Raw genomic sequence first — 14141 nt, forward strand, 5'->3', positions numbered from 1 at the left:
GTTGATGAAAACTTGTTGGTGAATGAAACAGATTTGTAATCTACTGCTGAACAGAATTGTAATTCAAGGGAAATTTTTTATTGACCCCTGTTGATCAATGAAAATTGGGTTAAGCATCCATAATGCATTGTTTTTGGCACCCAGAACTTTAATGGAGATTGTTGCTGCTGTTCCATATTATATTTCGTTGTCTTATTATATTTTATGGTGCTTTTTAGACATGTGGTGTTTTTATGATGATGTATCCCTTTATAGCTGTAGGTAAGATGATATTTATGATGTTGTATTATTGTTCTATAGGGATGGGCACAAACCTAAAAAATTCCAGTTTGATTTGGGGTTTGGGGCAACCCCCGAACAAACCCCTGAACCGAACTGAGCTAAAAGCCCAAAATTGAATTGGCCAGTTTGGATCCCCCTTTCTCCTGGCTGTGGCAGAGTGGAGGGATCACCCATGAAGGGTTAAATGGCTCACAGCCATTATACCCATTCATTTCACTTTCCCCTGCTTCAATGTGCGGGGAGTGAAACTGGTGGGTTTCATGACTGGTAGCCATTTCAGCTGAATAGTAGGGTGGGTGCACCCATCAGCTGTTAGACTGAAATGGCTGACAGTCATTTCACCAGTCCATTTTGCTTCCCCTCACTTGGAAACAGGGAGAAGCAAAACCAACCAGTGAAAAAACTCACAGCCATTTAAACCTAACAGGTCAGCTGCAGATGTGCAGGTTTAAATGGCCTGAACAGCCGAACCAAACTGGACAAAAGTCTGGTAAATGTTCGGTGAAGGTGCCTTACCTGAACATTGGTTTGGGGGATCTGAACTGGGCCAAGTTCGTGCTGAATTTTGTCTTCTGAGCTGGTTTGTGTCCATACCATTGTTTGTTCTGTATCACTGTTAACAGCTTTGAACATGTCTTATTGAAAAACAGGATATAAATCTTTAAATAAATATATAGCCTAATGAAAGGTGCAGTAGACCACTTGGAGAAGAGAGAACATTATAATATATAATCTCTTAAGTCAAGGATACTATTTATGGTTTGGGACCATCATGTAGGACCCTACAGAGCTGTCATGTTGTTTGCTGCTTTTTACTAGTATGCATGTGTGTCATACCTCCTAACTCCTACCTCTCTTGGCATGCATGCTTAGAACAGCAGCAGCAAGTACACTCAGTGGCCCATTCCTCCAAGGCTCTGACCCTTGGACTGTTCCTCACTATGGCACATCTCCTGGTTTCCTGTGACTCTCTTGAACTGTTGTGCTGCTTATGGCTTTGACCCTAGTGAGGTCATAACTCTTCCTGGCACAGGACTTCCTATGGTTCTCTTGTGGGCTAAGATCTGGAAAGGCTGAAAATCTTAACTTGTAGGTAGAACTGAATCATGAGCTCTGTTTTTTCCATCAGTCAGTAACAAAATGATTTAAAATGTGCCTTTCCCAGGAAAACCGTTGGTAGGAGTAACCAGGTATCAAATGTGTTTCCTATACTGCACTAAAGCAGTAATTTGGGTGTATGTATTTATTTTTGTCCACATGCTCTTTTTTTTGTGAAGACCCACTTTAGGGACCAAGAGCATGTTCTGACTCTCCTTTTCCTGTTTCTTGTTTGGGCAAAGGAATTATTGCCCTCATTTCTCTATATGTTTCACCAGACTATGTTTAATAATTAGGATTTGGAAAACTTCCTTAACATCAGACTTAAAAAAAATAGTGGCATTGTCAATAGTGCTGTCTTACATGGGAAGAGATAAATATACCTCATGCCAATTTGATGTCCCCTTCTTCATCAGCAATGTGTTGTTTGTGAAAGAAGATATCTGTAGAGACTTGAGTCTATTGCATATGGCCTGCACCTTCTCTTTCTTCCTCACTAGTAAAGAAGAGGAGGAGATTACTCAGATGAGAATTGTGCACAATAAGAGTGAATTGGAAAATTCGGTGAGGTACTGGGATGGTTCTTCAGATCTAAAACCTGCACATTTATTTTGTAAGCTCACGATTCTTGCTCTGCCGAGTTTTGGAGCACAGATTAGTATAATGAGCATCAGACTCATCTGCCTTAAAAATATAAAACCAATAATAGCATTAACAGATTATCATTGTACATCTTAAATCAGTTTAACTTCGTTATTCAACAGGCAGCCGCTTTAGCTGCAGCGGCAGGTGAATCTCGAGAGTTCAGTGAAGCTGGTGGTGTAGGAGGGTTCTCGGAGAGTTCTTCAGCGACATCAAAGCTGAGTTCAAAGAGTGCTAAAGAGAGGAGGAACAGGCGAAAAAAGAGGAAACAGAGAGAACAATCTGAAGGAGATGAAAAGGACGAAGATGAATTTCACAAATCTGAATCAGAGGATAGCATTAGAAGGAAAGGCTTTCGATTCTCCATTGAAGGGAACAGACTGACATATGAAAAACGGTTTTCTTCCCCACACCAGGTATGAAGAATATATCCTGATCTATGTACAGTAAGTGATAGCAGGGCCAGCTGTAAAGTGTTCTGTCTTGCATGGGTCTATTCGTTCAGAAGTAGTTTTAAGAATGTTTGATCAAGTGCATCCGCTGAAATAGTCACAGACCTTCATTGTTCATGCAGTATGACTGACCAAAAGCAAGCATGACCATTTCTGCACAACACTTATTTCCTCTGTTTACAGAGTTTTCTCTGTTAACTTCCTTGAAAAAACATAATGATGAATCATTGAATGCATGCCCAGAAATAATCTTACAACGTGAAGAACAAAACCCTCTCAACTAATAGGGTTGACTGGGATTGCAACTGACCTCCAGGCGACAGAGAACAGTTTACCTGAAGCAAATGGCCAGTTTGGGAAGTGGACTCTATGGTATTATACCCTCCTTAAATCCCACCATCCTCAGGCTCCACCCCCAAAATCCCCAGGTATTTCCCAACCCAGAGCTGACAACCCTAACTCAGAAGCGACTTAATGGATTCAGAAGAGACAAATTAAATGGTTTTAATAAGAGTCATGTGAGTTTCATGTAATTCGGCCTATATAAGATAGCCACACCTCAAACACCCCACATCTCTCAGATGTGGGTTGCATGAGACTATCTAATATTTCTAAAACTGTTTTGGTGAGAATCAGAAATTGTATTTACTCTTTTAAATCATAAATAAATAAGAGATGGTATTACGTCTTCCTGTTTCTGATTTCATTGACCTATGCAAAAACTTTTCCTTTCACTATAATTCTTTCACATTCAGTCTTTTCAAGATTGATTAGACTTATTTTAAATAAAAATCTTTAAGGATACAACATCACTAGCCTTTAGCTGGGATACAATGTTTTCACTTGACACCTGAAATAAATCAAGTTCTGACTTCTTTCAGAAGTCAGAGTGATAACCTGTACAGAGTGGTTACAGAAGAGAATTATCTCTCAATATAGCACTGTAGTTTAGTAGTTAATGCATTACTTTGAAACAGATAAAGAGACTCTTCGTTTTCACGTGTCTGTTTTGAGACACACACCCCTCCATGTTTTGCTACCACTAAATATTGGTACCGGTTTTGTCTCCATGTGTGATTCAGTTATCTTAGAGTAAGGAAATCACATAGAATTTCTACTATGAATAAATTATTCATGGAATATACACCTATGAGACCAAGAGGTTAAGTATATAATAAGAAAGAATGAAGAAGGATAATAGAACTATAAAAGCAGATGACTGAAAATTATTGACTGGTTAATGAACAATATCTGGGGAGAACAGTTCAGTCTGGAGATTCATTGCTGGATCAATAATAACTTTTTAATTTGTTCTGGAACAGCGCCAAGGCCAGAAGAAAATGTTAGAGAAGTATTATTGATGGTTTAACAATTTCTTTAACAAGGACTGACGATATATAACATAAAAAAATATGAATGTTAAAGAGATATCTGAGCTGACTGGTAATTCCACATATGAACAAAGGCCCTAATCCTTGGGCGCTGTAGTGTGCTGCCTGTGTGAATGTGTGCCCAGTACAAAGGGTTGATAAAGCACCAGGTCAATACTGTTCATAGGGTTTCTCATTCTGTGTTGAAAACTACACGTTTATCCCTGCACATTATACCTGAGTTTCACAAAGGGAACGCTGTTCTACATATGGTGCTCCCTTCTGTAAGTTTATAAACTTCGAAGGCACAAGAGAGAGTAAGTATCCGCAGCAATATTGCTCCGTGTTCTCCACATACTATATCATTGGAGTCAGTGCAGTTGTTTCCTTTTCCATTTGGGTGGAATGAGTAGCTCCAAGAGTTGAATGGATCAGCAGACAGCTGCAATGAAACCAAATCAAGTGCCAAACTAAGTGAGACGAGAACAGTAGGATGGGGGAGAGTCCTCACTGGCTCGTGCCCATGTTTATGCAAAAAGATAATAATCAGTGAGGCTCATTTGTCAACTATCTGGCAGAAAAAAAATAGTTTCCTGAGCATGTAAGTGGGTGCAAAGGTGGAGAGAGCAGTGGTTAGCTGTTGGTTTTATTAATTTATGAGTCATCTCATAAAATATACAGTAGTATGAAGAACAGGGAGAGCCTTTTACTGTAATTAAATAGAACTCTTTAATGCATATTTATTTCATTTTGTCTGGTGTTAATATTTATGTAGATTACCCATGTGCTCCCGGAAAAGTCCTTAAAAGCATCTTCCTTCCTGTGTAATTTAAGGAGCAAGGAAGAAATCTTACAATTTCATTGTTCCACCTTTACTTGCAACTTTTAAAAAATTATTTGACCAGTAGTGCAGTGCAATTCTAAGAAGTCATCAATAGATTTAGAAAGCTATGACTCTGCTTAGGATTGTACAGTTCACTCATTAATATTTTCTCTCAAAGGCATTTCCATGAACATTTCTGCTCTTGATTGTCTTCTCTCATTTCCTTACAGTCTTTGCTGAGCATTCGAGGATCCATATTTTCCCCACGGCGCAGCAGCAGAACGAGTCTTTTCAGCTTCAGAGGCCGAGCAAAGGACATAGGTTCTGAGAATGACTTTGCTGACGATGAGCATAGCACATTTGAAGACAACGAGAGCAGAAGAGACTCTCTGTTTGTCCCTCACAGGCACAGTGAGCGGCGCAATAGTAACATCAGTCAAGCCAGTCGATCGTCCCGGATGATACCCATACTTCCAGCAAATGGGAAGATGCACAGCACTGTGGATTGCAATGGAGTGGTCTCCTTAGTTGGTGGGCCTACAGCTCTCATGTCACCCACAGGCCAACTTCTGCCTGAGGTAATTATAGATGAAGATGACACATTCAGTAGGACTTGAAGAGGGAGGGACCATGGAGAGGGGAAGGGGCTGTGTCTCAGTGGTAGAGCATCTGTTTGGCATTTAGAAGGTCCCAGGTTCAACCCCCGGCATCTCCAGTTAAAAGGATCAGGTTGTAGGTGATGTGAAAGACCTCAGCCTGAGACTATGGAGAAATGCTGCCAGTATGAATGGACAATACTGATTTTGGTGGACCAGTGATTTGGTTCAATACAAAGTGGATTCATGTGTTCATCTATCCTAGAGGGGTTGTGGCTCAGTGGCTGAGCTTCTGCTTTGAATGCAGAAGGTCCAAGTTTCAATCCCCAGCATCTTCGATTTTAAAAAGATTTGGTAGTAGGTGATGGTAAAGACTTGAGACCATGGAGAGATGCTGCCAGTCAGAGTAGACAGTAATGACCTAGATAAACCAGTGGTCTGACGCAGCATAAGGCAGCTTTATGTGTTCCTCTGTGATGTTTCACTTGTACCAATCCTTTAGCACCATAGCTTCTGATAAATGGCGCATCAACTGATCTTGAAATAGATTTGCCAGGCTGCCTTGAAGGGGTGGGACTTTGGGGGGGGGGGGGCTGCACAGTAATTTGTGCCGCTATGTCACTTCTGAAGAAAAACTGGACATGACCTAGGGTAGCTCTAGGAATCACTGGAAACCCTATGATTTGCCCCAGAGGCATAAAGCCAACTTAATCCCCCCCACCCTTCCACTACTTGAAGCAGCAGCGGGATTTATGATGCCTGCCATAGCAAGAGGGCTGGCTGCCCAAGAGTGACATTATGCAAAATAAAGATCTAGAAATAACTGTAAACATAAACTAATCACCTTGAACTATAGGAGAAGACAATGTATTGTATCCCTCAGGCTGTAATAGCGGGTATTATAAATCACAAGCAGGGAGAAGACCCCCCAAATACCTTGCTTTACCTTTTCAAGAAGCTTTTCATATTGTAATTTCCCTTCCCAGTTAACAACACTCAAACATTATATAGTTGGTGGGGAAAATCCAGCAATGTTATACAAAGGCCATTTTTCATTCTCGTTTTACAGAAGCAAACCAGATAGCAGGTCATAGTCTATCTTCTGAATTCAAAGACATGCAGGGATTTGAATTTAGATCTTCTTGGCCCAATAAGATATCACTGATATTTGTTTATTTAAGTATTTTTACCTTGCTTTTCTTCTCAGTGAGGATGCAAAACAGCTTCCAAAATGTAAATATGACACAATTCAGCTCTGTCAGGGCCACAGGTAACAAGCCTAGAGCCAAATGCCAAAAGTCTCTGGCCACATCCAGATTAAATACCAACATGGTGTGATATAGAGCGGTGGGCTTTAATCTGGAGAACTGGGTTTGATTCCCCACTCCTCCACGTGAAGCCAGATGGGTGATCTTGGGCCAGTCACAGTTCTCTCAGAGCTGTTTCAGCCCCACCTACCTCACAGGGTGTCTTTTGTGGGGAGAGGAAGGGAAGAGGATTGTAGGCCACGCTGAGACATCAGGTAGTGAAGAGTGGGGTATAAAAACCTATTTTTTTTTTCCTTCTACCTGACACAGAGGAGGAGCAGAGTCTCAGACTCTGGTTTGTGGAGTTATGGATTATGGCTATGAGAATTTAAAAACATTATTACCATTAGAAGCAACTGTTTGTTCAGGACCACAGTGTTACTGGACCCAGGTCTGCCTAGAGATTTACCACCTAATTCTAATCATCTTTACTATGGGAGTTACAACCATATTTAATTTCACTGGGACTTGGGCTCAGTTCAGAGATCAGAAACCAGCTGGAGTTTGTGATGATAGTCACAGATCTAGTTTGATCCCCCGCCTTCACACGGTAAACTTCAGTTAACTCTGAGTATAATTTTGATGCCTGAATAGATGCCTGAATAAACTGAAGTTAGTTTCTATCCTAGTGCAGTTGAGAGTTACACCAATCTAACCCTATTGCTTTCAGTGTGTCCAGGCTGGAATAACTGCATAGGATGACATTGTGGGTTTATTAACCAGGATTAGGAGTCAGTGTACTGTATGAGGGGAGAAGCCTTGTACTGAACAATACCATTGGTCCACCAAGGACAGTATTACACAGACTGGCAACATAAATTTAGGGTTACCAACCTCCAGGTAGGGCCTGGAGATCTGGAAAAAATGGTTGCTTTGGAGGCTAGACTCTATGGCACTGTACCCTGCTGAGGTCCCCAAACTTCATCTTCCCCAGACTCTACCTCCAAAATCTCCAGGAATTTCCCAAACTGGGGCTGGCAATCCAACACAGACTGCAGCCTGATCCTTTAAACTGAAGATGCCAGGGATTTAACTTGGGACCTTCTGCATGCCACACAAATTCTATGCTACTGAGCCATGGCCTGTCCCATATTCATCACAAGTGAACTCTGGTCTGTTTGTGACCTCTGAACTGAGCCCTTTTTTATACTTAAAAGGGTACTGCTGGAAGGATATTTGAGCAAAGATCTTTTCCTTCGGTCCTTATAACAGTTTAAGTTCAGAGTGTGATCACTGTAAATGTCTTAAGTCATTCATTTTCAGGGCACCACTACAGAAACAGAATTAAGGAAAAGGCGCTCAAGTTCTTACCATATGTCTATGGATTTTTTGTCTGATCCTGCTGCAAGACAAAGGGCAATGAGTATAGCCAGCATACTTACTAACACAATGGAAGGTAAGCAAGCCTAAACAAACTTTCCATAAATTCATGGCCAAGAACTGGAAAAACATTAGAAACAATTGTCTTGGATCCCACAGTAAATCTCATGTGACAGAGGAGATTTTTGTTAGAGGAACATGACTTTCTCATGCCTCCCACCCTCTGCATTCCAGAATGATCCATCAAATGCTACTCTAAGGGGACAAGGAATCCCCCTAGAACAGCCCGAATTGGAGGGGGCAGCAGGAGGGAGGAAAGTGAAAATTCCCCTGTTCCGTTATTGAAAATTTTCAATGGGATCCAACTCACTTAATTTATCATCATCTGTCTGGCTTCTGGTGGTGTTCTTAGCTTGTACAATAGTTCAAGGGAGAAAAGTTCAGGATTTTATTCCTCTAAATAGTTAAAATGCTAAATATATTCATTAATAGCCAGGTTATAGCTATCTTCCAAGATACAGCTATCTTTAAATGTTTGGGTCATTGGAATTTTGTCTCAAGTATAATGGTGTGTGTCCAACCATCCGAGGACTTTACAAAGCTGGACTTTCCCACTTCCCAGCTAGTTGGCCACTGTGTGAACAGAATGCTGGACTAGATGGGCCTCTGATCCGGCATGGCTTGTCTTATGTTGTTATGTTCTTATTGCAGCCCACTGTAGTCTTCAATTTTGTCCCTTGGATCAATAGACCCTCGGGAACAGCACTGGGGATGGTGAGGGTCTGCAGTTGGAGGGGGGAGAATTTAATGGGTAGTTGTCACCCCTACTTTTGCAAACAGATTGCTATATTCTGTTGAGGAACTGCATGGTTGAATACATACCACTATAGACTAAAGAAGTAATAAGTAGATTTTGTTGCACTCTAGAAGGAAATCATGGCTGTTATAGAAGTGTCTCTTTCACGGCTTAGTTGGCAATAGAATCTATTGGCTGTAGGGTAACAAAGGCTCCAATGGACACAAGAAATCTCACTGTGTGTGCACCTGGGGAGGGGATTTCATTCTGTCTAATTTAGAAGCCCTTCTGCTTCTCTATCCCCACAGAGCTGCCATGCTTTGTGGGGAAGCGTAGTGGAGAAACTATTATTGCAGAACACAAACACTCCATGTGCATGCATGAATCTTGTGCCTGTAGGATTTTGAATAATGGGTGTTCACTATTGTGCCCTAAGAGCAAATGTACCATTCATTTTTATTATCTGTGGTTCAGTGGGTACATTAACCTTTCCCACTTGGAGAAATCCAGTGCCTGAATACCCGTATGGTTTGCAGGTCCCTGACAAAAACTGTGAACTCAAAACTGGATTCTGCAACATGGCCACATGTCACTATGGCTGAAGATAAAATAACCATAATTCAGTCCCTGTGATTCTAAATGGTCAAATATTTGTCCCCTGTACAGTGTGAACATCCATCAGACTTCCAGGGCATAACTTCTTTCTAGCACATGGTCTAGTTTGGGTTTCCTTCTAAAAATGTAATTGCATTTAGTGAATTTGTGGGTGGAAGAAATACTTACACTGTTACATAATTTAATCATCTAATTTGCTTAGATTGGGCTCAAGGGTGCCTAGTGTATTAACACATTGTATAACATGCATCATGGAAGAATGTCTACTCTCGGACATAACTATTAATTGCACTGGTTTTTTTACATGTGTTCATACACATTCTTTCTCATCTAGAACTTGAAGAATCCAGGCAGAAATGCCCTCCATGCTGGTACAAATTTGCTAACATGTGTTTGATCTGGGATTGCTGTGCTCCATGGTTAAAAATAAAGCATGTTGTTAACTTGATTGTGATGGACCCCTTTGTTGACCTTGCTATCACCATCTGCATCGTCTTGAACACCTTATTTATGGCCATGGAACATTATCCAATGACACCTCAGTTTAACAATGTGCTGTCAGTTGGGAACTTGGTAAGTCCTTCCAAGTGTCTTAAACCACAGAGAAGACATGGCTGTATTCATTGAAATAATGACTGAATTGCTTTATCACCAGGGCTCTCTACATTAGCTGTGTTTACCTAAGGAACTAGAAAATGATTAGTAATTGGAGGTGCAAATTCTCTCTGTACTGCTCTGTTAGTCTACTTTTAGCAGTGCAAGTGGGTTGGTTTTGGAGACCAGATGCTGACCCCCAACAAGTGCTGCTGTTGATATTGTTAGGACCACTACAATATGACACAGATCTTGGGGCCCAGTTAGGTGACATCTTGTCCCCAAATCCACCACAGAGACATGGCACCATTTTATTTTTTATTTTTTTTTTACTTTTAAACATGTCATGGAGCCTGATCCTGATGGGGGCCACAGTGCAGAGGCTTGAAGGTCTCCAGTATCCTCCCCCCACTATTTTCAAGAGCTAGTTTGGTGTAGTGGTTAAAAGCAGTGCATCTAATCTGGTGAACTGGGTTTGATTCCACACTCTTCCACATGGAGCTGCTGGGTGACCTTGGTTCAGTCCCAGTTTTCTCAGAGCTGTTCTCTCAAGAGCAGTTCTCAAAGAGCTCCCTCAGCCCCACCTACCTCACAGGGTGTCTGTTGTGGGGAGAGGAAAGGAAAGAGATTGTAAGCCGCTCTGAGACTCCAGGTGAAAGCTGGAGTATAAATCAGTTTTCTTCTTCCTCCTCTTCTTCTTCTCTCCTCATTCCAAGGTCATCAGCAGGATCAAGTCCCATGTGACATTTTTAAAAGTAAAAGAATAGGATCTGAAATTGTGTTGTGTCCCCGTGGTGGGCTCAGCAACATGGTATTGTCTAGTTTGGCCCTAAGTTTCATGGGATACTCAATTTCTGTGCAGACATGATATAAATGACACAGTATGTTTTTAATGATGGGAAAAGGGGAGAGATGATAAAGGTGTAGTAAGCATGGAAGAAGCACACATGTGAGCATAAACAGCTTTGTGAGTAACTCAGTACTTGTCATAAGCTTTCAGTTAGTTTACCATGGGATTTTGCCTGAAGCAAATATCAATAGCAATTTTCAACAAAATACAAAGTATACCAATAGCATCATCAGAATTTCTCAGGGGCACTTCTCAGATCTCCAGTGTGTATGTGGTGTATGACTGTAAGGAAAGTATTGCATCATCTTTGATAGGTAATTTAACAGTGGGTAAAACATTGTGAAAGCAACGTCACCCCAGAGTCGAAAATGACTGGTGCTTGCACAGGGGACCTTTCCTTTCCTTTCCTGGATCCAACAACTCCCTTCTGGTATGTGCTGAAACATTTTCTTGCAGGAGAAACCTTCCTCCAATAAATTACAACCGCCTTCGCTTGAGGAGGTCTCCTATCAGTTAAGACTCCTAATAAGGAAAGAAGTCATGCCCTGTGCTTAAAATATTTGGTATACATAATTTAAAAGATTCTGGATTGGTCCAGTAGTACATTTGGCGAATGGAAACCATATCCATGAGCAGGGCTTTTTTGGTAAAAAAAACCCAGCAGGAACTTATTTGCATATTAGGCCACACCCCCTGACATCACCATTGTTTTGCATATGGCTTTTTGTAGAAAAAGCCCAACAGAAACTCATTTGCATATTAAGCCTCACCCCCTGACACTAAGCCAGCCGGAACTGTGTTCCCGTGCAGTCCTGCTCAAAAAAAGCCCTGTCCATGAGCAAAATGGGACTTTCTTGCCCCCAATCTCCAGTTGTTTTATGTGTTGAAGGGAGGTGGGGATTGTATACTTCTGCACAAGATAAATGTTAGGGTGCAGTTCATCGTTTGCCAATGCATTAAACATATCTTAGTTGTGTCTGATAATCCAGTGGTTTTGGAAGGCTGCAATTCACTTCGTTATTGAGATGTTACATTGTCAAGATTTATGCAATCTGAAGAGAATCCAGAGTGTATGTTATATTGTAATATGTCCCTTGAGCCCAAGATAATGTTATAAGTCTATTTGAAAGGCTACATTGGGTGGTTTTTTTTCTTTAGATGTAGAGCTAGTTTTGAGTTTATTTATTGCACCAAAGTGGTTATAGTAGCCAGCGGGAAGAAAACAGTATCACTCTTCATAAGCGAACATTTTAATAAAATCCAGAGAATGGCTTTATTGGTTAAACAAACTAACATATTACCAGAGGCCTCAAAGGATACTGATATACAATATTCAGTGTTTATTACATGTATTAGGTTTTAGAATGAGAAAATAAGAGATTCAATCTATCCTATCTACTGTGATTTTTTTTTTCTTGTGCTTCTGTGTTGTTTATGTGTTGTTGTAAAGTGCGTTGAACTGGACAATCCTCCCTTCTCTCACTTTCAGTGGACAGGGAAGAATAGACAAATATTGCCCCCGTCATATGTTAGTAGATATTTATCACAGGATCCAAGACTCCATCTTCACATGGGAGGGGTGCACACACTTTTGGAATCTCTTTCATTTAATTATAAAACCAAAACATATGGAGTCCCAACCTTGATTAGCTTGACCACTGTTGTTTGGCATTGATGACAAATCATATTTTTTCTGTGTAGGTGTTCACCGGGATCTTCACAGCAGAAATGTTTTTGAAGATAATAGCCATGGATCCTTATTATTATTTCCAAGAAGGCTGGAATATTTTCGATGGCATTATTGTCAGCCTTAGTTTAATGGAGCTGGGTCTCGCAAACGTGGAAGGATTGTCAGTCCTAAGATCCTTCAGACTGGTAAAATATATGAATAACCTGCAGAGCTTTTAATATACATTTTGATCGTGTTGTAATTCTTTCTATTCATATGACACCAACACTGCACATTGTGCTTTGCGGAGTTTAAGGCTAAAACAAAGGAAAGCGGAGGCATCAGTTTCAGTTAAACTCCATTTCAGTAGGGGTGGGGGATTAAGTAGTTGTATGAAAAGCTTCACAGAAAAGGAAGTAGGAGGTAAGAGGAGAGCTTCAGATAGCTGAGGATAATGTAGCTAGAACAGCAAAGGTCAAAGGCAAGGTCATATTGAGTCAGAGAACAAAGTAATAAGCAGGGGGGGGGGTGCCTTGAAGTTACAGTTATCCTGATGGAAGAGGAAGGAGTTTCCCTTCCCTTTCTCCTTCCCACTACTGTTTCATGACCATGTGGCTATTAGTCTATGCTGGTCCCGTGACTCTAGAAACAAATTTTCATAGGATTGGAAAGGATTGCTAGGGGGAGTGGAACACAGGAAATAATCTCAGTCCTCGTGACTGTTGATGTTAGGATCCAGTCCTTGGCCTATACCGGGGTTGCCAAACGTTTTGAGCCTGTGAGCACATTTGGAGTTCTGATTCAGTGCGGTAGGCACAAGTACAAAATGGCTGCCACAGGCGGCAGAGCCCACCCACCCACCCACCCCCACAAAAAAAGAAGACTGAATGCCAGAGACAAGAGGGGTAATTTGAAAAATACACTGGGAAAGAGGAATGAGAGAGAATAAAACCAACACAACTGAAACTGCACAACCAATCAGACCCCAGGTGGCCTGTAAGAAGCCCTCCTTGGTAAAAGCCCCTTATGGCCCCACCTACTTCTTGAAAACAGGTGGTGGGTGCCAGGAAATACTTCAGTCGGTGCCATGGCACCCATGGGCCCCATGATGGGGACTAGTATAGACAGCATTAAAAGAGTTCTCATGACAGTTTTTAAGAGAATAAGTCCAAAAGCAGAAGGAGAAAGTTAGGGAAGAGGCAGGAGACGACTATGGCAGGACTGTCAACGTGAATGTTGAAACCACCAGAGAGTGAAGTGGGGGCATTCCAGAGACAAAGAAGGTGAGTCAGGAATTGGAGTCTGAACAAACAGTTCAGAAGCAGGTGGAGGTGTGGTATTATACTGCACATAGAGGTACAGAAAGGAGTACAATTGTATGTCCTAGACTTCAATTTTATAGTGTGTGTGTGTGTAAGTCATGTTGCAAATATAGATCATGTGTATTCTGTTACTTGCACCTAAATTTTAAAAAGGTACTCACGAATATACTTGGAGGTGCCTTATACAAAGCATCTTTATTGCATGTAGAAAATCCCAGGTTCAGCCTCCAGTTAACAAAAAGGGTCAGGTGGTAGGTGATGTGCAAGGTCTCCATGAACAGCTGTTGCCAGTCAGAACAGACAATAGTGATATTGATAAATAACTATTCTGACTCAGTATCAGGGAGCCTCATGGATTTATGAATGACTTAACCCATGGGAACAATGAAATAGTGCAGCTCTGCA

At 41.2% G+C, this 14141-nt stretch overlaps 1 protein-coding gene across 2 annotated transcripts in view; it reads left to right on the forward strand.

Annotated features, from left to right (window-relative positions):
- The window catches only part of LOC132585366 (sodium channel protein type 2 subunit alpha-like), a 147956-nt gene that overhangs the window by 88560 nt on the left and 45255 nt on the right, over nt 1-14141 (forward strand). For both annotated transcript variants that reach the window (XM_060257227.1, XM_060257228.1), the window contains 5 exons: nt 2145-2438; nt 4898-5245; nt 7834-7966; nt 9636-9874; nt 12447-12620. In XM_060257227.1, the coding sequence (XP_060113210.1) occupies nt 2145-2438; nt 4898-5245; nt 7834-7966; nt 9636-9874; nt 12447-12620 (1188 nt within the window). The remainder of the gene's footprint in view (nt 1-2144; nt 2439-4897; nt 5246-7833; nt 7967-9635; nt 9875-12446; nt 12621-14141) is intronic.

This window comes from Heteronotia binoei, chromosome 16, assembly GCF_032191835.1.
Source record: "Heteronotia binoei isolate CCM8104 ecotype False Entrance Well chromosome 16, APGP_CSIRO_Hbin_v1, whole genome shotgun sequence".
In the NCBI taxonomy this organism is placed as follows: Eukaryota; Metazoa; Chordata; class Lepidosauria; order Squamata; family Gekkonidae; genus Heteronotia; species Heteronotia binoei.